At 45.3% G+C, this 27,845-nt stretch overlaps 2 protein-coding genes across 4 annotated transcripts in view; one reads left to right on the forward strand and one right to left on the reverse strand.

The window, feature by feature from the left end:
• USP35 (ubiquitin specific peptidase 35) lies at positions 1-26,367 on the reverse strand. Of its 3 annotated transcripts, none has more exons than XM_068181684.1 (11): positions 26,227-26,367; positions 16,367-17,063; positions 14,712-14,847; positions 11,078-11,207; positions 9,574-9,675; positions 7,567-7,725; positions 6,625-6,818; positions 6,410-6,503; positions 4,722-4,828; positions 2,702-3,917; positions 1-1,546 (listed from the first exon to the last, which is right to left on the reverse strand). In XM_068181684.1, the coding sequence occupies exons 2-11, from the start codon at positions 17,046-17,048 to the stop codon at positions 1,376-1,378; spliced, it is 2,991 nt and encodes a 996-aa protein (XP_068037785.1). In that variant the 5' UTR covers positions 17,049-17,063; positions 26,227-26,367; the 3' UTR covers positions 1-1,375. The 3 variants fall into 3 exon arrangements, with proteins under 3 accessions (XP_068037785.1, XP_068037787.1, XP_068037786.1); XM_068181686.1 differs by lacking the exon at positions 26,227-26,367 and adding an exon at positions 24,046-24,163; XM_068181685.1 differs by lacking the exon at positions 26,227-26,367 and adding an exon at positions 17,390-17,707.
• KCTD21 (potassium channel tetramerization domain containing 21) overlaps positions 26,337-27,845 on the forward strand; it is an 11,691-nt gene continuing 10,182 nt past the window's right edge. The window contains exon 1 of the mRNA XM_068181690.1: positions 26,337-26,437. The gene's annotated coding sequence lies outside the window, so the exon portion shown is untranslated. The remainder of the gene's footprint in view (positions 26,438-27,845) is intronic.

A 27,845-nucleotide genomic window follows, 5' to 3' on the forward strand; every position in this document is an offset into this window, starting at 1 on the left:
TTGAATTAATTTCCTTTATTTATATATAGCAAAGACAATAAAAGAATATTATAGTATACACCAGGTATTTGACCCCAAGTGTCCTCTCTAGCAGACTTTCTGCTCACATTATCCATAGCAATGTCTGTGCTTTGCCTTTTCCTCCACAAAAACACAATTGTCAGGATTAGGCCTTGCACTTAGGACCTAAGGCACAAGTCTCTGCCACTTGAGTCAGAGAAATCTCTACTAGACATGTGAGGGAGGAGCAGGCAGGGGAAAAGAGCTGGGGAGGGACAAGGGAGGGAGGGAGCTGTGGTCCTGTAGATGCGCTGCCTGGGGCTTGAGTGGGCCATCTGCCATCAAAATCAGCCCCATCTCATTACTGATTTATATAATACATTGGTTTACATAGTATATACTGATATTGGATTGATATAACATATCTGATAGGGCTACTCACCTTGCAAATCAGCATTTAAAAAAAATAGATCATGAGTTTAGGGGGGGCTCTGTCATCTGCTGCTCAGTTCAGGGTATCCCAAGGGAAAACCCAAATTTTAAAGGGCAGATCCAGCCCAGAAAGCCAACAAATGACAGCAGCAGAAAGAGACTAATGGAGTCCTAAAGACACATCTGGAAAAACAGCTGTGTGTCTTGACCTGCCGTGCACACTAAAAGCATCCAGAGGTCCTCAGTAACACAATGAGTCTTCAATGGAGCCTAGAAACCCCAACTGGATCAGGTCAGTCGCTCTTGGCTGGATGGGTTTGTGCCCCTCAGTCTCTTTTGGGTGTCTTGCAATAAACAAAACAATAAAAAAGCATAAACTCCCTCAGGTTGACCTGACACTGCTTCTCTTACAAGCTCACTGCCTCACAGACCAGCACTGCTACATTTTGGCATTTTCCAGACTTTTTTCTACCTTCAGGGTTTTCCCATGCCACATTAAAAATAAATATAACAACTGAGCAGAGGTCATCCCAGAACCAACTCAGTGCCATGGAAAGGGCTGCAGACAGATGTGCATGGGACATCTCCATCCCTGGGGCCCTGCTGGGTCTGTCTTCCTCCCTGTGCCTGTCCCTGTCACCTCCCCAGGCTGGTGGTGTGGCTCACAGCAGGCAAGACATGGCTATGATGAAGCAAAAGGGCACTTCTCCGAGCTGTTGGCAGCTGCTCATTTCTGCATTAGCTTAGGTACATTAAGGCATGAAGACCAAGTGCATAGGAAGCAGCGAGACCCTCCAGGCGCTTCCAAATCCTCCCCTGAGAGCTTTTCCATTGAAATATTTCTCAAATACTCCAAGATGGCCACTGTCATCGGGATGAGGAAGAGGAGCTTCTGGCTTCAGGTTTGCCCCGTGGACACTGCCCATCTGGTTCAAGCTGTTGGCTAAAAGACGAGTCCATGGAAGGAGCCAGATCCACCCCCACCCGCTGCTGGGCTGCAGCCCCCAGACGAGCTGTCATCATCCTTGTCCCTGTCCAAGTCTCTCCACCACAGCGGGGATTTCGGCAAGGCAGAAATATAGGCTGCTCTGTTCCTCGCTTCTTTTTCCTGTTCCTGGGAGGAGGAAGGGGGAAAAATAGCACAAGGATATCAGCAGATAAAAGACTCAAGTGGGAGGATGCTCCCACCATCCCTGAGCAGCCAAGAGCCTGCAAGGTTCCCCCTGGGAGTTTCCTTCAAATTATAATGGGGTGTGAAGGCCATGTGCTCTCGAGCTCAGCAGGAGGGATGCAGCAGAACATTGCAGTTCTTCAGTGATCAAACCCAGCCCTCCTATGTCACCTATGGGAGAGGAGACACCCCCCAAATCACCCCACATGCAGGTCATGTCATATGAGACACTGTTGTTTGGAAAACATTGAGCTCCATCAGCTGAATGAAATCTCTTCTAGTTTGTATTCCCAGCTCACCCATCTGCCCAGGCAAGCTGTGCATGCCTCATCCCTGGAAGTGTTCAAGGCCAGGTTGGATGGGGCTTTGAGCAACCACGTCTAGCAGAAAGGGTCCTTGCCCATGGCAGAGGGGTTGGAACTGGATGGTCTGTAAGTCCCTTCCAACCCAAACTATTCTATGATTCTATCATAAGAAGAGAAAAAGGGAAAAAAAAAAGACTTAGTTTGCAATGGTTCAGGTGAACATCAAGGGTGGTAGGAAGGAACAGCTAGTTACCAGTGAGTAAAGGTGGGAAGGAGAGGAAGGGGTAGAATTTACAATGAAAGGGGCAAGGCACTGGCACAGATTTCCCAGAGAGGCAGTAGATGCTCCACCCCTGGGAACATTCAAGGTCAGGCCACATGGGGCTCTAAGCATCTGAATTGAAGATATCCCTGCTCATCCTGCAGAGGAGGTGGACTAGATAGCCTTTAAAGGTCCCTTCTAATCCAAACTAATCCATCATCCTCTCTTTCCCAGGCACTTCAAAGAAAATATCGTGCTAAATTTCCAGGAGCAGACAATACCAAGTCAACCCCAAGCACCGCCACAAGGTGTCTTGTACCAATCTCAGTGCCTGGTTTCATCAGGAGCCTATAACCTGTTTATATCTGGGTGCCAAAAATGAAAAGGGATTTGGCTTCAGGGACTGGGTGAGCATCTGCAGGATTTTAAACACAGGACAGGATCCCATTGCTGCCTGGATTTGTGGGAACATGGTTCATGAGTCAGACAGCTGCAGGACCACATCCTGCTGTGCACAGCAGCAGGAGTTACCTGCAAGAAGAGGATGTTATCCTTGGAAATGGCTTCCATCAAGTCCTTGTGGAGGGATGGTTCGCCATGCAGGCGGCTGGCCTCAGCCAGAGCCTCGTGCAGCAGGCAGCTCTGCTGGTCCGGCCGCTGCCGGTAGAAGAGGACATAGGCAGTGTCCTTGGGGAAGAATGAGGTGACATTGCTGACCGATTCGAAGGAGGAGAAGGAAACTCTGGTGTCATTGAAGAGGTACCACTGGATTTCAAAGTCCAACTGTTTGTCAGAGGCTGGCTTTGGCACCCCATCCCAGGGCTGCCCGTGGGGGGCGGTATCAGTGCACTCCCTGGAGTAGCAGTAGTAGTGGCCGCTCTCGGAGGAGATGCCTGAATGCACCACCACGCTGCAGAGGTCATACACAACAGTCATGAAGCCACTCCCTGGGACTGCACCATCCTTCCCATGATGGCAAACCTCCTCAGTTTCTTCTGGAGCAACAAGGATGGGTAGCTTGAGCACCACAGGGATGGAGACATTGTCCAAGATCTTCTTCCTCTTCATAGTCCGTGGGTCAAAGGAAAAGCGCAGCAGTGTGAGGATGAGGTAGTGTGGACCCTCTGTCAGCTCTGCCACCTTCTCAGCATCCTGCAAGGATGCACATTTCTCACAGTGGTATTTATTCTCTGCAGTCAGTCTCTCCGGGGATAGAAAATAGTTGATTAAATCTGGAACAGATCTGGAGTTCTTGGGAGCACATGCCTGCTCCCCAAAAGCTGAGAGAGGGTCTTTGGCTGTATCCACCCCAACATCATTGCCACGTATGGGATTTGCTGCTTCTCCTTGTTCCTGGAAACCTAATGTTTCCACTGACACTGATGGGATTGCATGGTCACTGGCCATGGGGGCCTTCCTCTGGATCCAGGGAGAGCCCATAAGCTGGCCTGCATTTTCTGGAGGCTCAATGAACTGTGGGCCAATTTCTTCCACTGGTAGAATAGATGTGTTCCCATGCACATTCCTGTCTGATGGAGGAAAAGCCAGGGACAGGTCTGTGAAGGCTTCTTCTCGGGAGGAAACATTGAGACACTTCAAGCAGCGGATCTTTGTCATCATTTTACCCCCAAACATCTTCTCAATCAATGTCTTGTTTAAGTAATGATGCTCCACCGACTGAGACGTCAAGCTGGATTCCTTGAGTTTCTGGTAGATCCTTTTTCCAGTTTTTTCCTCTTCATGCAGTCTTTGGGAGATGAGAAAAAGGCTGTGTTATGCATCAATAAAACACCAAGAGGTAGTTTCTAAAGTAGGGCTCCTGTTCTTCACTGCAAGTAGTTAATCCCAGTTAACCTGCCTGTACCCAGGGGTCTGATGCTGTGGCAGAAGGGTGGGAAGGATACAGACAGGATTTGGTAACCCGAAGTCTTCATGTGCCACTGACCACATACTTCTAGAGGGATCATTGGGACACCAGAGATTTGATATTTCTCAGCAAAGGCAAAAATCAACATTTTACAGAGTAGGCTGAGTGGCTTGTCAGGAGAATCTCTAAGGTTGGTACAATTTTAGATTAGATATCAGGAAAAATCTCTTCACTGAAAGGGTGAAGGGCAGTCAGACATTGGAACAGACTGACCAAGGAAGTAGTGAAATCACTGTTCCTAGAATTGTTAAAAATGTGTAGAGGTGGCATTTAGGTACATGATTTAGTGGTGGATTTGTTAATGGTTGGACTCAATGATCATAGGGGTCTTTTCCAACCTTAATGACTCTGTAATTCTATTAATTCCTTGTGTCCTCAGAGCAAAGGCAGAAATTTTCAAGTTGAACTAAGTTCTGACCTAACCCCTAAAATTGTCCAAACAGGGTTTCATTAGTAACAGAATTTCATTTCAGACCAGTCTCACTATCCCAACCCTCCACTCTCCCAATTCCTCTGGGTATGAGCCACGTGCCGTGTTTGCATGTGGGTTAGCATTAAACATTACACTGGGGTTTAGGGACGCCGTTGTCACCAGGCTCCAAGATCACAGCACTCATCACGTACCGATCCAGCAAATACTTGAGGTACTCTGAGCAGTCCTGCTGAGCTCCAGGGGTGAACCAGGGTGGCCAGGAGGCAGAGAGGAAGCTCTCTGGGGAGATGGCAGGTCGCTGGCAGCAACACAGAAGAAATGCATGTAATTCTAGCGATTTTTCCTCAATTTACATAGGGGGATGGAGAGGGGAGAGGAGTGTTTTTTTGGCTGGTTCACTGGGAGCACAATGTTCTGTGCCTGATAAGGTCCCTTTTTTTCCCCTACAAAGGCTAATCCCAGTGCACAAGAAGACTTTCTTTGTTTGCTGCAAGCCAGGATGGTAAGGATGAATTTCAGACATTATTATACATATACTTCTATAAAATAAACACATGGATATGTGTTTATCCTTCAATTTTGAAATGGTTTATTGGCCTGATCTAGATAATTCTACTTAATTCAGCCTGAATTTAATTTGCTGCTCCATTTAATTTGATCAGGATCTCTCTCACCAAATCCTTTCATGAAAAAAAAACAAACCAAAAAAAAAACTAAACAAAAACATCAACAAAAAAAAAAAAAAAAAACCCAAACAAAAAACTACTAAACTTGCACCCAATGTTCTGCTCACTGCAGGCAGGTAATCTGTGTTACCAGATAATGTAATTGCTGTCATTAGGAAGCAGATATTTAATTAACATGGAAAAAGACCCATCTTTAGCAAAGAAGTAGCTTCAAGAACAGCTCAAAGAAGAAAAATAACCAAAAGGAAATTAACAGGAAACTATAACCATCAGCTACACAACAAGCAAATATGTTTCTGTACTTGCTCATCACAGAACACAGACACCCTAACCTGCCATCAAAATCTAGACTCTTTATGGCCAAATATTACATTTAACAGGATGTCTATATTTCCCCCCCAGGTCATCTGTAGTGACATAATACTACAATGCTACCAGCCTGCTCTGCCAGTCAAGCCTTGGGAAATTGAAAAGCCTGGATGACTTGCTCCCAGCAAGGGAAAATTCACTGACTTTCCAAAGTCTTGTCTTTCTAGGGACAGAGAGATATCTTTTCAAGAGAGGAATTGAATATGACCTAGCTGTATCTCCAGGAGTCACTTCATTAAATTTCACATTTGTCATGGAAATATTTACAATTTGTTTAAGGGTGTTATTTTTATTTTACTTTCCCTCACATACAGAGGATTCAACGATCTGGAATGTAAGGGGGGTTTTATAATTATCCTTTTAACAAAACCACTTGTAAAGCAATTTTCAGTGATTGCTAGTGCCTTGCTGGGCAGCAGTGGGACAAGTGAGCTGCTCCAGTCTTCTCTCTTGCTGAACAGCAAGAAACAAAGCCTCTGCTTCACACCATCAGGCTTCTGACACAGCTGACCACAGATGTAAACAATTACCTAATGGACTTCATTGTCAAAACCATTAGCTATGACATCAGCCCATCCTAAGAAGACCACAAGTTAAAGACAGGCAGCCTGGTGTGAACATAGCCCACTTTCATGGGTGATAGGTGTTTCCCTCCACCTCTCCCAAAATTAGCCTCCTTCATATAAACAAAATTTGTTCCATTACAAAAACCCACCAAGATCCACAGCTCCTTATCAGCACATTAGAGCCAGCAGGAAGCAACTTGGAGACGAGCCTTTCCGCAGCCACAGTCCAAACAAATAACTAAAACATGAAATAATTACCTGACTGTGCTCCAAAAATGCAAAGAGCCACTGGAGCTTTGTCATCAGGGGCTGGGAGTTGCCCTCAGTTAAATTCAACACTGAATGCCGAAAGCTGTGAAAGAAAAGCAGAGATGCAGTCTGTGAGATGGAAAATCAGCGTGGGACACTCAAGGCTGGAGTGACAAGCAGCCCCTAGAGCAGTCTTGAATGGGAGCAAGAAAGGAAAAACTCACTCTGAAGCCATGAAAAGAGACTGTATGATGCTGTTCATGTAGCAAGTGTTTCCCAAGTTAATTAACCCAATCTTTCCTGTCTCTGATTTAGATGCCAGGCGTGGGTAGAAGCAGGCCAGCTCATTCTTCTGGGAGGTCCAAGCATTTTGTCCCAAGAGGTGTTTAATCCTGTCTTCATTTGGAATCGGGAGAGCCTTGGAAAGAGAGATCTGTGTTACAAATCATTATCTGTCCTCACAAGGGAAGCTGAGGGGCAGACACTGATCTCTTCTCTCTGGTGACCAGTGACAGGGCACAAGAAAACAGCGTGAAGCTGTGTCAGGGGAGGTTTAGGTTGGATATTAGGAAAAGTGTCCAGCATGAGGTAACTGGACACTGGAACAGGCTTCCCAGGGAAGTTGTCATGGCACCAAGCCAAGAAGCATTTGGACAATGCTCTCAGGAACCTGGTGTGATTCCTGTCCTGTGCAGGGTCAGGAGTTGAACTCGATGATCCTTGTGGATCCCTTCCAACTCAGGGTATTCTATGATCCTATGACTGATATTTTCCCATGAAGAATTAGTAATGGGCAAGTGCAAAACTCCTCTGCTAGAGGCGTTCACACAACTAATTTTGCCCGCTTTTCACATGAACCTACCTCAATGCACAGAAGAGTTTATCTGTTTGTATTAGTCCTTTAGAGGCATTTCAGAATAAAGTTATAGCTAAAACCTACAGGCACCATCAGGGCTGCTGCAGGCCCACCATTAGAGAAGTAACTTCCTTCAACCTGCCTACACAGGGCTCAGACTCATAATTTGAATCCCCTTCCTTCTACCACCATCTGAGGTGTTGAGGTCAGGACACCTCTATGAGTGGGACAATCCCTCTATTCTAGATACTGACAAAGATGCTATTTCCATATGGAAAGCAGTAAAATGACCGAGAGGGGCATGACTTACTTTTATTGCTTCTAGGACTGGTTCATAGAGGTCTGGGAATCCTGAGAAGCGGAAGAACATGCAGTGGATGAGCTCGGCCAGCTGCTCCAGGGAGCTGGTTGCAGAATTGGAGTCCTCCTTCTTCAAGGAGGCCACCAGCCTGGGGATGTGAGGGAGTAGCTGAAAAAGAAAAATTCACTACAAAAATTACTCCACATTATTTACAGAATTTTAATACATTTAGGGGAATGAAATTCACCTGCAGGCAGAAAAGACAGTGAACAGGAGTTGACTTCAGAGCCACTCTAGACTTCATCCTTCACCCTTTGAACTCAACAGCATAAGTCTTTTGTTGATTTTGGCAACCTTAGAGGGTTTTCTGTTGCATGACACCTGCAGGTTTGTGCTGCTGCTTTGCTGAGCTGCAACTGCCATTCTTTAGTCTCCCCTAAATCCAACACCCACGGTGGAAAGGATATGCTGACTGCCAAGTGCAGGGATTCAAACCTGCAAGGTAAATGGGATTAGCCTAAAAGAAATGTTGTCTGCTGTGCTCTATGGTGTTTTATACTGAATACACTGAACTGGAATTGGTACGGTGGGATGGGTGGCAACAGGCATAGAAACAGCACATTCTTTATTTTGCTTTCACCTCGAAAACGTAAAAATGCACAAGCAAATGCAAATGCAAATGATCCATTGCTCACGGGCACCCTCTGCTGACCCTGCAGCTGCACGCAGAATTAATAACCGATTTCCAACCCTGCAGATGTGCTAGAGTGACCCAGACACTTACACAACCTTTTTCATATTTATGTTTTAAGTTATTTTTAGCCCAGTGTAAACCTAGAGAAAAGTATCAGGACCACAGTCCAGCCCATTCCAGGTCCTCTCTTCCTCCCTTGGTCTTCTTCTCCTCTTTTTCTTTCCCTTCAAAATGTTGAGATTTTAATTATTTCCCTTCCAACAGGAAAGGTTGTCAGGGAAGCAGATCAATTGCAGCACCTTTTTATACATCAGAAATTTGCTAAGCTGTGATGTGAACAATTCTCAAAACCCTTCCAAAGTGCCAGGGCAAACACAAAAAGACATGGTTTAGACCTGTAAGGTTAAATAAAAGAGGAAATGTATGCTTATGGACTACAGATGGAATCATCAAGCCAAGAGCAACTCACAGCTTTGGTGAGTTTCGAAATTTGATGTCCAACTGAAGACAACACATTTTAATTACTCTAATTTTAGAAACCAAAGAGTTTCTCAAGAAATTCAGGTTCCTCCAAAGTATCTCCAGATGAGGAATGAAAAAGCATCAGCTGAAAATGTTGGCTAGCTTTGCTTTTTTCTAGCCTTATCTGTTTATTCTGAGAATTTCAGGTGAAAAGCCAAATATAAGGGCTTTAACCAGAAAGTACAAAATCTAACATTAATAGGAGTAATTTTTCATCACTGCATTTATCAGTTCAATCACTACAAGCATACTTTTGCCTTCAGCCTCACTTTTTTAATCCAGCATTCCAGAGGCAACACCAGCAGGAAGCAGAGCTGTGCCTTAGTGCCAACAGCAAAATAAACTATAAAATATCACTGTGGAAATGAAAAGTGGATATTCAAATGTTGCCAAAAGTCGTTTTTGCTTTTAACAGAACTTGTGTAGTAAAGCATTCTGATCCAGTCTTTTGGTCTTGCTGCACTGATGTTGTACAAACCTTTCAGAGATGATCCGCCACTTAAAGAAATGGGTGCCACATGTTGGTGACAATTTAGAATCACATGTGGGATGGGGCCCACTGAGTCCAACAGACAGTGAGGTACCTCTTTAGGAAAAGCAAGGGCTGTTTAATAATGTATTCCCTGCCCTCCACAGTGAGGGCCCTCTGAGATGTTCTCAATGCAAAGGCTCCACCAAATGCACTCCAAAGCCAGAGTGGCAACATCTGCCACACCTTAGGTCCCCTCCTATCCCTGCTGCCCCACAGCAGGGTTACACTCAGGACAATGGCCTCATCCCAGTGCCAGACACAGCCTTACCAAGTGAAATGCCTCGTGGGAGTGCTGGAAGCTCAGCAGCATGTACTGCAGGACAGACAAAGCCCCCTCCCTCACAATGGGGTACAGCAGCTTGGAGAAGACCTGGTGGAGGAGAAGAAAAAGCAAATGAGAAGGCAGGATGGCACTACAACCAGCAGGAGAAGGAAACGGCAGGAAACAGAAGCGCTGGGCATCTACCATGGCTGCTGGTTTCTTCCTAATCCATGCTGGATGTTGAAGCAAGCAGCCTGTAACTAGGTGTCCAGAGTCATCTCCTGTCCTGAGTATTGGCTCAGGGCACCCTTAAAAATACTGTGTGGGTTATCCTCACCCTTTCAGCCTTGTGTAATGTCTCTATGACAGTGCTGCATCTTCATATCTCCTCATGAAAAAACTATGCAAGCACAGCAGATTGCTAGGTTTTCTAGAACATGCCTCAATTTATTCACATATTTGGAACTTTATCACTAACCTTTCAGACAAAGAGAGAAAAAGCAAGTATCTTTTCCAAAGGCTACATAATGATATTTATTATACTTTACAAAAAATACCTGTATACACTCTACTGTTGTCAGATCATAACTTCCAAGGGTTTCTAAAAATCACGTTATTTTATGGGCTGTGTCCCTTTCCTATGTATTAACAATGAAAGGAAAGAAAGAAAAGCCAGAGATGCTTGGCTACTGTCCCATTGCTCAATGCACTTGAGGGATCACAAAGACAAATGCAGTTATTGATAATGTTCCAATACTGATAATTTTAGAATTACAGTATAATTTAGGTGAGAAAATACCTCTAAAATCATTGAGCCCAGCTGTAAACCCAGCACTGCCAAGCCCACCACAAAAACATGTCCCAAGAACATAGCAGTTTCTATTATGACTTCTTCTGGTGGCTCAGCCAGGTGTTAACTCCATTATTCTAAGGAGGGAAGAGTAGGACCACAGCATGGAAAAAGTTCTGAAATAGTGACCAGTTTCAGTGCTTGATCACAGTTTTCAGAGACAGCAAGCACTCACTGCTGAAACAGGTGATGGCAATGGCAGCGCTGGCTTTATCTACACTAATAAAAGAATGAAGCCAGGGCACAGGCTTTAGAACTGACCTGTGACTGTGTAGACTATTAATACACTCACTGATATGTATTTTACCTGTGCCAGCCAGCAATGACCCAGGCATGGTCAAAGGAGAGCATGTCACATTCCCAAAAGCAAGTTTTACAAGAGCTTCATAGATTGGGAAGGAGAGTGTTCAACTGGCTTGAAAATCCTTGGCTACTTTATTTTGTGACCATTAAGATATCAGTACCTCCGCAGACCACAACCTGCAGAATCCCAGGTTGTTCTGGAGAACATCATTCCTAGCTGCAAAATCAGTATCCCTTGGGACAGCAAACTCTTTTTTCTCTACACATCTCATCTTGTCATTTGAAAGGCAAGGTGATATTTCAGGTGCGAGATGGTATTTCTGTGGTTCACATTCACATTTAAAAGAGACAACTGACCTTTTCTATTTTTGAAAGAGTCACTTCAATCAAGATGCTGAACTTTTTCACTGCAGCCAAACCCTTCAGCAGAGCAATGATCCACTTGTCTATGTTCTTTCCCAGGGGCCAGGACACCCAGTCAATCATCCTGAAATGAAACACAAACTCTTAAATAAATTTAATGCATGTATTGTAAAAGTCAAGTTCCACTCTGGATCTCCAAACCTCCTCCAAACTGGTGTTCAGTCACTGGGATGAGACAGGCTCTTCACAAGGCATTTCACATGTTATTCAAAGCACAACAGAGCCTGAAGTAGAAATACCCCAATGTCACCATCACTCTGTGGTTCATCAGAGGATCAGGCCCAAGTCCATCAAGTAAAGTGGGGATTTTTTCAAAAAAATTCAGTCTAGTCAAGTTCAAGTGTTTAAAATTGGTGCAGTGCTCTATACACTATTCATATGCGGGCTTGTTTGAGGTCTCTGCATTGTCACCATAAGAAAACAAATTATACTGGTTTGATCTCTGCATTGTTGCTGGTAAGGAAAAAACACTCAGATTCATATATTTTAGTCCTCTATGTGGGAAACATTGATTTCCAAAAACATATTAAAAAAAACTCCACCTGGATACTCTAATAGAAGCCAATTATTCCTGAATGTCACAGGTAAAAAATTTCATTTCTAGCTACTAAACCCACATGTGGTTAAGTTTCTGCAACAAATAAGTGCTTTACAGAAGTTTCTCTTAAAACAATAACCTAAGACTAAGTGATGACAGATTGTTTCTGTTTAAATGTCCAGGAAGTAAGACTTGGGATCTCCAAGCATCAAACTTTGCTGATCATTTCAGTACCTTTGATTTGAAGATACCCCAGACCTTCAGGCTACACCTCAGTTCAGCTACCTTACCCAGTCAATTCATTTTGCTTATAAATCTGTATCTTATGCAAAATAAAAGAAGGAAAGATCGATAACTAACCACCACAAGGCAAAGAGCAGGAATTAGTGAAGTTTACAAGGAACTGGAAAAAATAAAGTCTACTCAGTAAAAAAACTTTGAAAAGCAGAATATGTTGGGATGCTGAAAAATAATAAAAGTCAAGCCAAGCTGGATAATAAAGCAAATGCCAGAGAAGCTTGCACAGACATTTGCACCAGTGAACAAGGAAAGCCATGCAATCCCTGTATGTGAAGATGCACAGCTGTCAGGCATCATCAACACAAGAGGAAGATCAAGGAGTCACAAGGAAGACCCTGAGGATTAGAAATGTAGAACTGGAAGGAAATGTATTGATTCAAAAGGCATGCAAGACTACAGTAACTCATCTTCTTGAAGACAACCAGGCAGATACCAGGTGACTACAAGTTCCCAGTGTAACAGCAGCCATGGAAAGGACCATCATCATCTGTGGTGCAGAAGGAAAGGTGTTCTCCATAGCAAAACAATGACACCTCGGGCTGTGGTCAGGCTGCCATGATGGACATGGTGCACCACCATGTTCACCACCATCTGTGCCCAAGACCAATGAACTGTGTGGAAGAAACCTGTTCAGGTGGTAGAGGAAATGAAGAACACTTCCTGCAAGAAAAGCTTAAAATAACCTGGCTTGTTTAGCATAGCCATGAGAAAGCAGAGATGGGAAGGGACTGCTCTTCCTGCACATATTGAAGGAATAAACACCAGGGAGGCAAAAGATATTTCAGCTATTTCTGTTGGCATAAGATCAAATGAACTGTAAGATGTCCAGAAATACACACAGACTGGCTGTTAGAAGAGAGATTTGACTCACAAAAGCAATCCAGTAGTGGAAGAGCTGTGAAAGACAAGCAGTGGGAACATTGTCCTGCTTTGAGGAGCAGAGTTGAACATTCATTAAAGGGAACTGTAATGCAATGCTATAAAGCGGGGAGATGGATCCAGAGATTCAAAGATCCTTTTTTTCCCTATCTTCTTTAAAAAGGCATAAAATAACCTTATTTTCTTGATATACTTTATCAGCACTGGTGGCTAAGTTACAGTGCTGCCTGTGTTGCTACAGTAGGAAGAAATTACATTTTAAATTCACATTGCACTATCCACAAATATTTTAGTAGTGATGACCCTAATTTGACAAAGAAGTCATTGATTTGGTATGCTAAACTTTTAAAAGCCTAGACCCTGATTTCCAGAGGTAGCAAGTGCCTGCATAGCTGTGTGACAGCAGATGCCTTCTGCATCTGGACCTGGACTCTTTGGAACAGATACATCCCCAGGGAAAAAAAAAAAAAAAAAAAAAAAAACAACAAATCTGTGAGTATCTCTGACATCACAGACGCACAATAATAGAGTTTATCTAAAAATATACAAACTCTGTAAAAGAGATTGTGATGTACACTTATGCCAGCAGGTGACAGCCTTGCTTTTTTTACCACCACTTGTTCTTTACATGCTTGACCAGAAGCTCCACATAAATCCAATTCCCCTGCTACTCCCAAACCCAAACTTTGGAAGAAAACACTTCTGCATGCAACCAGTTTGTCAGGGACACTAAGCTAAAATATCTTCAGTTTGTACACTTTCCTTTGATTTTCTTGGCATGGAGCAGACATCTCAAACAGCCTGCTGGTTTTGGGGCACCTACCTGCCATAAACATGCTGCCAAAACTTCAACATTTCTCCTAAGTGATGTTAATTACATTTTGTGGGCTCTGACTAATTATTTACTCCCCCTTCTGCATGACAAAGACTGTTTTAAAGAATGATGTAATTGATTTGGCAACCTCTGTATTTAGACACTGGCATTCTAAGAAGATTCATCTGGAGCTTGCAGCAACAAGTGTCCAGAAGGAGAAAAAGATGGAGAAGAGGGTTAGGAACTGAACTGATAACTTAATATTTTGTCTTGGGTTGCTCTGGACTGTGAGAAAGCCATTACTTTCCCTAGCAGGCCAAAGAGAAGTAACTCCTTTCTGCATACATAAGCTTCCCATCAGAAATAACATGTTTCTGTCATTTAACTTTATTGGGAATGACATGCAAATCCTGTAATAAGAAGAGGAAAAAATATGCAAAAAAGAGGAAAAAGAGAAAAAAGTGAGATCAAGTCAGAGCAGCTCCCTTGTGTTAAGTGCACACACCACTGCGTGTGAATATCATCTATTTAAATGGAGACCTCTAAGGAAAACATGGGTTAAAGACAGAATCATGGAATTATTTAGGCTGGAAAATACCCTTAAGATCATTGAAGATACACCTAAGTAAGTGACAGAAGAGCTGTAGGACTTGGACATAAGTGTGCAAAGAAGACCTGGGATGCCAAAGAGGGCACTGGTGCTGCAAAGACCATGTCTTTTTTTGGAAAAAAAATCAAATGTCTTCAACATAGCCTGCACATCCCATAATGCAATTTATTTCTAAGAAAATAAACTGAATTAAACCAAACAAATATAATAATAGTCATAATCATAATAAAAGCCACTCTTTATTCTAGCTCTCTAGGACCTCAGGGCTAGAAGAAATGATACAGAAGTTTTCTTTTTCCCTACACCAAGGGGTAGGGGTTTTCTTTTTCTCCTCACTAAGTAGCACCAGCCAAGCTCCTTGGGATAAAACCACACAGAGCGTTTCTCCAAACTGAGTTAAAGCTTTCACTCCCACAGCCTCTCCTACCTGCCAATGGCCATCATCATTTGCACATCAGTGATGCTGTCATCATTGGTGAGGTTTCTTATGACGCCATCCATGAGCTCCAGGGGGACAAACTGAACCACGCTGGCCAAGGCATTGGAGGGCACTTCCTGTTCCTCTGCAAGACAGGGGTGAGCCCCAGCAATGAAGATGTTAGTTCACAGGAAACCAGGTACACTAGGTCATTTCTTGTCCTAAAAACCAAATAATTTCTGCCCACAAAAAGTAGAATCATAGAATTGTTTAGGTTGGAAAAGCTTTCTATGATCATGTCCATCCCTTAACCCAGCACTGCCAAGTCCACCACTAAACCACATCCCCATGTGCCACATCCACACACCATGGAGCGGATACTGAGCTGCTGCCAATAAGAAGTGTAGAGTCCACTGCTGGCTGTGCTAGGAGGATAATTCCCCAGATCCCAGTGCAGCACATAAAGAAGCTGGATCTCAGCAGATGGCTGTTCCCTGAAGCCATATGTAGCCCCAAAGGAGGAAGAGATTGTGGTGTTATATGATGCTTTCCCCCTTGTCAGCCCCCCTGAACTGCTAAGCTAGCCCAGCCTTGGGGGACCTGCAGGGATAAGAAGCTTCAGAAACCAGGCGAGATATTCGCAGAGGCTCAGTTTCCAGGTGTTTATTCACTGGGGAGAAGGGGGAAAAAGAGGACGGACAATGGCTGTGGGGTTTTTTATCTAGGGTCTGGGAGGTCTGGGTTATCTGGCTCTGGGCCAATGGGGTACAAAGAGGAAGTAAGAATCATTCTAACAGTCACAGCTATAGGGGTCTTCCAGGAGGGTGACACCATTCCACAGGGAAATGCAGCAGTTATATTTTAGATGCATCGCTACAAGAGATTAAAAGCATGTGTTTGGCCCCACTCAGGTACCAAATTTCCTCTGCTTGCTCTCTTTTTACTAAATACTGCAAATAGTTGCAAAAGGATGCAAGGACGCAACTGCAATTTTGCCTGCCTGGAAATGGGCTTCCTTCCAATGGATAAGGCTGTCATACTGAAAAACCCATCTCCTGTGGTCTTAGGAATAGCTAAAACAAGAGCTTACCAGCCTTTCATGGCACTGGTACTTCCCAAAAACCTTCTGAAACCCTCCACAACAACCTAAAGGCCCCAGAATAAATATTAGATAAATATTGCCTGTCTCACCCTTAGATGCAACCACCCTTCAATCAGTCAGTAGGGCTTCATACCTCTTGGTCAGTGAGAAATAGCTTTATCCCTAGTCTCTGGTAGGGAGCAGGCTGTGGGGCACCACCAAGCCAGCCTAAAGAGAGTGGCATTTCTAAAAGCTCTCAAGTTCCACTCTAACAAGCTGCAGATAAGATGCTTTCCCTTAAGCCCAGCTGATGCTGGAAAGTGCTGAACACAAACTTGGGCTGCAAATGCTTTGATCCTGTTAACAGCTCCTGTCTTCAAACTCTCTCTGGTTTCAGGGTGATATTGTTTTCCCAGTTCAGAGCCCTGGTAACATTTAGAGATGATTGTCTATTATATTTCATCTGTGGCTGCATTTCTGTAGTGAATGAAAACCCTGCAAGATGTCAAACTAATTGAGTTTGACTTCATCAGAGCCAACATTTACATTCCCAGCCTTTTTATAATCATTATTTTTAAATTACCTGTTGAAGAAATGATAGTGAACAGTTCTTTCAAAGAGGGTAGGATGGCTGAGGTTTGAGTCCTCCAGATTCTCTGCAGCAGACCACTCACTTTGTTCACCTGCTCCAAAAACTCCATGATCTCCTCTTCCCCCTCAGAGACGCACTGGAACTGCCCGATGCACCGGATGAGCTGCTGACAGAACAAGAGCTGGTGTTTTCCCGTGGGAATGCACTGAGGATGCTGCGTTAAGAGTTTGCTGATCTTCGCACACTGCTTGGGGCTGGGCCTCTCGCAGACTTTCCGGAGCACCTCGATCCTCAATAAGCTGAAGATGCTGTTTGCTGATGGGCTTTCCAGGATGAACTGCAGTCCTAACTGGATATAATCAAGTACATAATGGCTTCTCTTCCCCAGAGGTCCATAGCCTTCCTGGAGGAGACTCAGCAGGAAGCGGACGTTGAAGAACTCCTCAAATTCCTCTGGGTGATAGTGGCCATAGACCTCCAAAACCTCTTTCCCAACCTCTCTTTTATACTTGGTGTCCCCAGTGAGATAAAGCTTGGTGGACAGCTCCAGCATGGACCAGCACTGCTCGCTGTCCATGGGCTGCTTTGCTGCCTCGATGACGCGCCTCACAAGACCTTGCTTCACGTTGTTGGGGTAAGAGGACATCACTACAGCTTCCAGTATCTTATCCATCTCTGCTCCCTGCTCCTAAAAGAGTGAGACAGAGCAGCAGGTTAGTTCAAGGAGGGTCTGCTAAGCTTTTAAGCCCAGGCTGGGGCAAGAGAGGTTAAAAAAGCAGAGCTATCTGGAACCTCTCTGAAGAGGATAATTCTTGTGGCTTTTTCATGTAGCATTCAGAAAGGTTCCCACTCTGGTGATGTTTGACTGAGACTAAAGCTCCCAAATGGAATGAATACACAAAGATACAGAACTTCTTCTGATTAATCACACATCTGAGCATTTTTGTGTTACAAACAACCAAGTACAGACCCACAGAAGGGACAAGTGGGGAATTAAGGGAGCCAAGGTCTTACAGCAGTGTCTGCTGGCTCAGGTGTCCTCAAGAGGCAGAGATGGTCCCGATGATTGTCTTCACATTCAGGGAAGGAGAGAAAAGCCCTGGGAAGCAGAGGTGGGATTGCAGCCTCTCTGTGCAATGGTAGAGGTGTTTGTTTAACATTTACACTGTGCTGCCAGCCACTCCATCTGAGTGGTGCAGTCTTGGCTGCTCCCCAGGGACCTGCTGCATTTGTATGCAGGACCAAAGCCAGCGGGGAGAGAAACTGCAGAGTCAGGCAAAGTTTCCCACTTGTTACAGCCTAAATTCACCAGCAATAAAGCATTAGAGAAGAGTTTTAAAAAAACAAAGAATTCCCAAGGAAAAACTCAGAATAACATTTATAACCAGTTGTTGATGCACTACTGCACAAAAAACCCCTCAAAAACCCAATAAAAACCAAACCATTACAGAGTGATAAAATTAGACAGTCAGGATTTCTTCTAATATATTACAGGGACTAAAAAGGCTCATGCACAGCAGGTGCCCCCACCAGAGTGCACTGCACAAATACACATTTGGAGAAGGCTCCTTCCTGCCTAAAGCCTAAAATGAGCCACACTCGTGTATCTGTCCAGAATAATAATCCCCACCTTTCTGTTCCTCAGCTCCCTAATCTGTGAAATGAGAACAACATGCACCAATTCCTAGTGGGGTTGGTTGAAAGATCCTTCATTAGCATTTGGGAAGCATTTGAAGTTTTTCAAGTGGACCGGGTTACAAAGAATATAAATGCAGACGACATGTGCCCCACGTATGGTTTTCACAGATGACATCCAGAAGAGACCTCAGCAGATGCCATCCAAAGACCATGCCATCCCTAGAGTAAGCCTGTATCTGAGCCAGAGAGTATCTTTTCTCCTGGTAGACAGATGCTTGAGGGTGGAGAAGTAAAACCATGCCAGACACAAACATCAAGCTCTTACTCACAGCTGCTTGGCTGGGAAGCCTTCTCACTTCACTAAATATCACCTCTTCCCATCACTGGTTCCCCACAATCTCACAGGATGACAAAAAATCATTATTGATAAATATATGCATATATATATAGCCTCCTCCAATGCAGCAATGACAGCAGACTACATTGCAATGCATCTACAAGAACCACCTTGCCCTTTCTGGCCCCTGCCTGCTGACTCATACATTCCTCTGCTCATGTGCTGGATTTATTTTTTCCCCATCAAGCATTACTGCTGCCTTCCCTGCAATAAGCTATGGCAGAGCTAATGCTCTCCATCACACTATTTTCCCAGGATAGAATATACAAGCAGGACTCCTGAGGGACCAATCTGCATTAAACCAGTGGCAAACGAGGACAAGATAAAAGGAGAAGACAAAATCCACAGATAATGTCTTTTCACCTCAAACAGAATGTACCACAGTGTCAGCAAAGGCTAAAAGTCAACCTGGAGAGTAGATTGGCCTTGCAGACAGTCCAAAATCAGGAGGAGCATTTGTCGTTGCTGTAACTCAGTGGTCGTCTCGGCCAAATACAAACCGGCACACAGCTGCAGTCAGGCTGGTAGCCCTTTCAACTCCTCTCTGCAGGCTCCCAGCCCAATCCCAGACACCCTGGTCATCTGGCACATAGATAAGGGGCCAGGAAGAGATAGGAGGATCTACAGTGGCCATTGGTTATGTCTCACTATTACTTCCCTGGAGCAATCCATGCTGAGCCTGGCACAGTGATTTGGAAACACCACACAGGCAGGATGGTCAAACAATGGCTGCAGTTCTTTTAGACCTAACCCCATAAATCACCACAGTCCTCTGGTGTATGTGGTGTTGGGTGCTCTCGCTGTCCCTCTCAGATGTGATGGCTGCCTACCACTGTCCCCACTATGACTGTGCTTTTAGCTACTTTAGCATCACCAAACTTCACCAAATTTTCGATGCAAAGAGTCTAATTTCATCTGGATTTTGAGATAAACTTGCATCTCCTAAAAGGGCTTGGTTCTTCCTCAGGCTGATCACAGAAAGGGACAGGAGGATAGGCTTCCTCAATGTTGCTGTCTGGAGTGCAACTGGGTCACAACTGACATCGTGTAGTAGGACAAGGCTGAAACAAACTCCCTCCACAGTCAACAGCAAACAAGTCCCAAAGGACCATCTTCCTCAGCAGGAAACACCACAATGACTTATATGGACATTAAGACTTGAAGACACACAGGGAGAAGCACCTGAGTTGACCTTGCGGTGAAGGGTCCATGCTCTCCTCACCAATGAAGGGCTTTGCAGGACAAGGCTGGCCTTTAGGTAATACAGTCCCACCTGCACCTCTCCAACCACCCTGTGTCAGCGAGAGGGGACAGACAAGCCCATGGTTCTGCTGTGCATCAGGGTAGACCAAACTGCTCCCTAGGTCTGGGCCAGACAAGGCCAGGATGGAGGATGCTAGCCAGGCCACATATTACAATCTCAGAACTACATTAAAGCAACATTTAAGTGGCTTTGTAATATGCAATAATAAATATTATAGTCTTAAAACTACACTAAAAAAGCATTCTAAACTAAATGTCAAAGGCCGGGAATTAAGATGGCTAATTCAAGATAAGCACAGCTCCAGATGCTTTCAGAGCAATGTTAGTTTAAGCATCTAATATTAATTTTTTTTCCCCCAAGACCTCCCTGGAAAGTGAATCAGGGTTTGCAGCGGAGGAGTAAAGTGATTTGGAGTGTTGTCTGTAAGATCACTGTCTCCTTTGTTGTAGAAATTGGAAGTGTGTCATAAACAAGGGAACTGCAGGAGAGGGAAGGACGGTTCACTGTCGGGCAGCTGAATGCTACCTTGGAGATCTGCTGCCTGGTTCTCCTCTGTTTAATACTGAAATAAAGAGACTAAATATTCAGACAATCAGGCTTCTATAATGAGTGTTCCCGAAGTAGAACAACCTTTTGCACTTCTTCCTCACCAGCATTAACAACACACTGAAGAGCTGGGAGGACTGGCTCATTCCTGCTTGTGAACAGAACAGAGTTCCTGGAGCACACAAGGATGAAGTAGAAGGTCAAAGAGTTAATTATTAAACTGAAGAGTCACACTGAAGTTCCCATCTGTTTTGTAGCTCACACAAAACACAGAGTACACAATATGAGCTTTGGAGGGGAAAAAAAAAAACCATCCCAGTACATAGCAAAACTGTTCTGCTACCCCAGTGAATGATTGGCAGCAATAACACATGCAAAATCAGAAAATGAGGAGAAAAAGAACCTTGGGAGGTCTCTAGCCCAAACCCTGCCCACAGCTGAAATCAACCCCAGCTGCTTAGGGCTTTATCCATTAGAGTCTAGAAAATACTCCAGGGCAACCTGTTCTAATTAGCTCATAGTGGGAAGGTTTTTTCTCATTCACCTGCCTTGTACTCCTGTAAAAAGCCTGGATTCATCTCCTCAATAACTTCCTTGTAGGCACTGGGGAATTGCTGTCTGTCAGTGCCCAGCCTTCAACAGTTCAGGGAGTTAGTCCATCCCAGTTGAGCCCATCCCAAATGTCCATCCCAAAATACTTTGCATTTGTCTTTGTTAAATTCCATGAGGTTCACATCAGCTACAGCATGTCCTGGCCCTCCTGTTTGGCAGCCCTGTCCCCAAGCATATTGACTGTTCTTCCACTCTTGCTTCACTCACAAATCTGATAAAATTAATTTCATCTCCTCCTCCACATCATTCATAAAAAATATGAAAAAGGAAGGGTCCTAGGATAGTTCCAGCCTGCTTCCTACTTAATTTGGAGTCCACACATCTGTATTTGATATAAGAATGGTGCAGGGCATCATCTCAAAAGCCTTACTGACATCAAAGATGCTTGCTGACCACAAGATGGCTCCCTGCAAGGACAGACACCCAAGCATGTTCTAGAAACCAGAGAGGGAAAAGGAACTTAAGCAAAGAGCAGCATTGCTCAGCTTAGTGTCACTCTCCAAACTGAGTAAACTGCAAAAAAAAAAACCAACAAACAAACAAAAAAAAAAAAACCAAAAAACCAACCTCGGGATGAAAAATCACCTTTGGCTTTGCTTGGGTCTAGATTTCATACTCTGTACTGTTTCAAGCTGTACTTATAGTTCTCTTCTGCCCATTCTTTTTCTTTAATTAGGATTAATTTAAATTGAAATCTATCCAATTACTTCTAAATCATTTCGTTCCTTTATCCCTGCCAGCAGCAGATTTCCAGTTAAGTCTCCTTAGTACTTTTTGCAGAATATAGTACCAGTTCCCACACCCTAGGTCTTAGCAAAGCTCTGAAAACATAGATGCAAAATGTACCTTACCTCTAGGGAACCTTAGTCATAAATTCAGCACATTTCCTACAATGGCATCATAGAGACTTTGATAAATACCACTAGAGAAGGAAAAATAATTCCCACCATCCAAAAGTAGAGTGATACATAAAGTGGCTTGCTTCTGAATTACAAAGAAGAAAAATATCTACTTCCCTGAACTCCCTGGAGGTCTGGAAGTACAGAAATGAGACTCACCTTTTGTTGTCCTCAACTCCTGCCGAAATGGTTTCTTTTATGTCAGCCAAGACGTTACTGCTATTCCTGCTGCATCCTCCAGGCAGCCAGGCAGTTAGGGCTCAATCCTGCAGCATGCTGAGCTGCTGCAGGATAACAGGATAAAAGGGAGCTCACATAGTGCCTTGATAGAGCACAAAAAATGCTCTGTTCTCTAAAATTTCTACAAAATTTGCCGTGACTTGGTAACTTCCTACAAGGACCAGCCCTGTTGTCACCTCTCTGGGTCTGTTTTCCAGAAATATCAAAGTAATTGTGTAGTAATAACATTTTTTTTGCGGGTAACAAATGTCCAATGAATTCATAGGCAAAGAGGTTGGGTTGGTTTTTTTTTTTTGTTCATCCAGCTAAGAAGGAGAAACCACAGCCTGCACATCATTACCACATCTAATAGTTACTCATGTTATTGTAGCAATATGAAAACTGAGGCACACTGAGGCACATATAGACCATAGAATCATAGAATGGTTGGAAGGGACCTTAAAAACTATCTAGATCAAAGCATTTGCTCAAGCAGATGGAACATGTTACAGAGCCAGCACCCAAACCTCTCCACAGCTGCAAATACATTAATGGCAATGTCCTTTGCTTTCAGCTGCTGTCTGAGTTGAACCCCATAAAGTGCCATGGCAGAGCAGAGCACCAGGTTAATTTTTATGAGAACTAAGCAGAAAACTAGAGCTAATAACTGCAGAAAAATCCCATTAAATAGCCCTTTAGAAAAAGAAGTGAGACTCTACCCATTTGCTGTCATAACAGGGAAAAACTGCCAGCACAGAAGCCTGGCTGAATTTTTTGCATATAATTATAATCTGCCTTTCTAAACTCACCTTCGCTTTTCAAGATCACATATTCTTTGCTTCTTGTCCCAGACTGTTTTCCAGTGGCAGATTGCACTCGTGTGTCTCCTACTCACTAGAGTTAATTACTTTTGGCTGACGAGGCTCTTCATGTTTTTCTACCTTGGAATCAGAACTGCCCTTTAGTACAGCACCGATGGAGATTGCCCTTCGCCACAGGCAGCAGATTTGGAGCAGGAGGCTGTCCCTACACTCTGCAGGACAGTAGCTTTCAGTTCTCTCCAGAAAGCTCAGTAGCTTTCTGTTCTCTCCAGAGAGTGAAGGTTTATTTAAGGCACTGTCACCCAACTGGACTGCTGGAATTTTGCATGGCTTTGCTGTACATCAGGAGCTCCACCTTGGGAACAATGAGTTCCTCTCTTGTGGTCATACTCTTTCAAAGGTCTCAAAAAAGTAACCAATGAGATAACCTATTTGCAATCAGCCTAAATTTATCATATAATAGTCCCTACCTTCTTTAAAATTTGTTGATGCTTTAGATCCACAGAGCACTGCAGTCCCTTTTCCTTTTTTCTGCAGTACCATGTATTTCACTGTTCTTTTTTCCTCTAAAACATCATAAATATGTTTGACCACATCATACGATTCTATCAGCCCTCTCCAAGTGACAACAGCGCTGGGCAGACTGCCCTATCTCAACCCATCTCTTATCTACCCTACCCTGCTCTCTTATTTCTTCAGTGCTTCTTCTTTGATCCCTTTGGTGCACACAGATCCCTGAGTTTCTTCTCTTGCTCTGTTTTTTTGCTGTTAGGCACTCAATCATCAAATTTAAAAAAAGGCTTTGGCTGGATGGCAAAGCAATCAGTGCACTACCAAATAAAGCCTATGGCTCTAATATTTCACCCTCTCTTTCTCCAGACTGCTCCTCCCAGCTCCGTTCCTCCCCTTCAGTCAACAACCACATACACACATCTCTAGTACAAACTGGTATCTTTTTCTAATAAAGCATCTCAAAACCATCACTAGCATACTATCAACCATCCTGGTATGCATACAGAAAGCAAGACACAAGGAATTAAGTTCTTCTTTCCCTTGAAAACCAGCAGGAGAGAAAGGGACATGAGGCAAGGCTTGCTCAAACCACCAGACCAGCAGTGACAAACCACTGGTTCTGTGGCTGAGCCCAGCACCAACTCCAGACAAAAATAACCCACTTCAGCTGCTTTTGATCTCTCTGAATTTATTTGGCATTGGATACCCAAAAGCTCTGTCCTGCCTACAATAGGTAAGTTTTCCCCAGTTTTCCTCCTCACATCCTCCAGTTGAAGATATCTTCCTTTTTTTTCCCCAAAAGTCTTATGCTTTCCTGCTTAGCTAGAGCTCTCACCCTGGGCTGTGACAGCCTACTTCCATAAGGCTTTATACTGGGAGTGCTGGGAGTGCCCAGATCCTGCACTGACCTTCAGGCCAAGGTACTTTCTATCACTGTCCCTGGAGACTGTAAATACCTCTACTCCGGAAAGCTGGTTGTTTTCCTGAAGGTATTTATAGCATTAAAATCACTCTTCTTCAGGTTTCTGTCTGCTTTTGTCTCTGTATAGAAATTAAAACCCTGGATATAACCCAAGGAAAAACCACGTCCTGTTCACCAAAGCATACCAGACTGAGGGCGGATACTGCCAACGCTGCCTGGGATTCATCAGACACTGATTCACTGTTTGGAGACAGAGGTCTCCAATCTTTGGTGGTGCCTTTAGGAAAGGAAAAATGGGGTACGATGCCCATTTGAGACCTCAGTTTCCCTCCAGCCCCCAATATATTTGGCTTTGCATCAGCCAATTTAGAAAGCAGGAATACAAAGTGAGACCATGGCAAACTTTATGGACTCCATCACAACAGTGCCCAAAGCATTTTGAGACCCCCTTCTCAGGTGAAAGCTCAGTTGCATCCTTTCAGTCTAGGTAAGGCATGCTGTTGAAATTTCCCTGCCACCAGATGCAGCATGGCATAGTTGAGCTCCCAAAATGCTATGAAAACCTCATAGCAGTGCAAATATTCCAACATCTGCTTTTATTCTTCAGTAACACCCAAAAATGTCCAAGCTGGGGCTGATCTAACCTGAAACTGGATTGGATCTCAGCTAATCTGAATTTGACCCTCACTTTTAGAGTCTTGGACTCCCTATCGGATGGGAATATCCCAAGGTGTCTCTCCCCAGGTCAGCTTCCCTGGGGAAAACCTGAATCTGTCTTGGCAAGTTTGTTATAACAAGATGCTGCCTTCTAAACAGGTTTGCAAAGCCCTGCAGGCAGTGGGGGAATGCACACACCCCCACTTTCCAATGTTGCTTCCGTATTTCTCCCTCCAAGCACTCATCTATAGTCTGATTCCCAAAAAGCCAAATGCTCAAGCTCCCCTCCTTCACCATTCTTTTCTGCACCCTGACCACAGAGCATACCTCTGTCCAAGCATCTCTCTGGAAATCCCAAAACCTGGCCCTTTCTCCCAAACTCCTCCCTACAAGAATCCCTCTCTTTAGCATCCTTCCTGCATCTCAGCCTTTTCAGTAGTTCTCATCCCATCCATCTCTCCTGCATACCTCACTCCAAGCCCTCTGCTACATTGCAACCCCAGAGCATCCCTCTGAGTATCCTTCCCAAGCACCCTTACCCCTATCCTGAGTATCCCTCCCTCAGAGCATCCCGGTTCCTGAGAACGCCAACTCTATCCTGACCCTCAAGCAGCCCTTACTTCCAGCTCCTTCCTGCATCCCGACCCCTGAAAAACCTTCTGCATCCCGACTGCCAAGCTTTCTTGTATTTGATCACCCCTCCTGCATCACTTTCCACCAGCACCCCTCCTGCACCGCTTGCCTTGAGCAGCCTACCTGCATCACTCACCCAGAGCATCACTCATTCCATGCATCCCTCCAGCATCCCAACGCCCCAAGTACCCCTTTCCCTGACTACCCCTCCTGCATCTCTTTCCCTAAGCACCTTTCCTATATGCCTCTCACTGAGTATTCCTCCTGAATCCCTCACCAGAGCATTCATCACCCCAAGCACTCCTCCTGTATCTCTTACCCCGAGCACTTATGCATCCCTCACCCTGAGTATCCCTCCAGGACTCCTTTTCCCTAACTAATCCTTCTGCATCCCTTCTCCTGAGCACCCCTCCTACATCCTTCACCCCGAGTATTCCTCCTGAATCCCTCACCCCAAGCACACCTGCCGTACCTCTCACCGGAGTATCCCTCCTGCATCCCTCACCCCGAGCGTTCCTCCTGCATCTCTCACACTGAACATCCTTCCTGCACCTCTTTCCCCGACTACTCCTCCTGCATCCCTTCCCCTGAGCATCCCTCCTACATCCCAAGCCCAGACCTCCGCTACTGCACCACTTCCCCAGCATTCGACCCCTCCTTCCCTGCGATCACCTCAACCCCTGACCGCCCCGCTCCTGCACCCCTTTCCCTTCCGCCCGCCCCACGTTACCTCCGGCCGGGGCCGGGATGCGGCGTGGCCGGCTGCGAGCCGCAGTCCTGGGGCAGCACTGGGCAGGGCCGAGGGCGGCGGTGAAACTACATCTCCCAGCGGGCCGGGCCGAGCCGTGCCGGGCCGTGCCGGGAGCGCCGCGCCCCCCGCTTCCTCCGCCTCCCTCCGCCTCTCGGGCAGCGGCGGAGCTCGGCGGCTGGAGGGGGCGCAGGTGGGTCCCCGGCGGTGCTGGGGGGGATCCGCCCGGCTGGGGGGCGTGGGGAGGACCGGGGGCACCCCCAGCGGAATTTTCCGAGAGAGGGGAAACTGAGGCACGGGGAGGAAGCGGGGACCGGCTGCCGGGAGCCGCGCAGCTGGTCCGCTGTGGGATGCGGGAAGGACGGGTGAGCATCTTCTGAAGGGGAATTTGGGGTTATTTTTTTAGCATTTTAAGTTAATTCAGTATTGTGAGTGCCTGGCTATGCAGGGAGGAGCCGTACCTACGATTGTCCGTAACAGGGTCGGGTTCAGAGCTACTCTGCAAACTTTGCACATTCTCCTGCCCTCTTCCAAAGAAACATCTCCGAAATTCAAGTATTCACAGCGAATCCAAGCCCTGTATGCCCACACCCGGAACATGCAGCCAGCTGGGTCCAGCTGGGTGATAGGCGTGATATATGACCTCCAGAGGGTCTAATTTTGGGTGATGCCTACCTTGTTAGCGTGATTTCTGAGTGGGTTTTGCTGTGGTGCGACAGCGTCCGTACTGGGAATTAGCCGCCCTCTAATTGCAGGGATGCTCTGGAAACAATGGTGTCAGTGGGAGATGAGGTGGAAAGTGGATTATTGAACCACCTCGTGTGTCCATCAAGCAGGTGGTGCCTACTGCGTGTGCCATGAAGTTGTTCAGGGACAAAATAAAGTGGTCCATGAAGGAAATAAAGTGTATCTGGAAAATAGTCCAGGCATGCCAAGTGATACTTAAATGAGTGCTGGGACAGGACACTGAAAATCAGTGAAAACTTCTGCCAGAACTGGCATATTATATTGTACAAAGGATTCCATCAGCTTGGAAGGAAAAATGATGCTGTCACTGCCCTGAGACCCCAAGCAGGCTCCTTTCTGGCAGGCGGTGGCAGTGCCCTCCTGACCATCTGCACTGCCCACCCAGCAGCCACTGAGCCTACGGGTGTTGAAGGTCACCAGGACAGCGCTGAGCACTGCAGCACTTGGGCTTTTATTCTCCAGACCCGGCTGCAGCCGCATCCCTGTGGCACTGCACTCCCTTCTCCCCCTCCATCTTGTCGTCTGCCGCTCTCCTTCGGCAGCACTTAACCTTCTTTTCGTTCTCCTGCTCCCTGCTGTGCGCTGCTGCTTTTGTTCCTCTACTCTCAGGAGGAACCTGACCTGTGCTTTATACCGCTCCTTGCTTTTACTAGCTGGGCACCGGCTTTATTTCCCTACCTCTGCGTCCCTGCTCCTTCTCTTTATGCGTAAATTCAGCATCTGGAGAGAGCCTACGCGAAGCCTCCTGCATTCAGCTGCATCCCTAAGCAAGCAGCCCAGGAGATGCTCAAGGGCATGGAGGGGCAGGTTTGGAAAGGGATGAACACACACTATCGTACCCACAGCAGACCAGG

The sequence above is a fragment of the Anomalospiza imberbis genome, chromosome 2, assembly GCF_031753505.1.
Source record: "Anomalospiza imberbis isolate Cuckoo-Finch-1a 21T00152 chromosome 2, ASM3175350v1, whole genome shotgun sequence".
Classification (NCBI taxonomy): Eukaryota; Metazoa; Chordata; class Aves; order Passeriformes; family Viduidae; genus Anomalospiza; species Anomalospiza imberbis.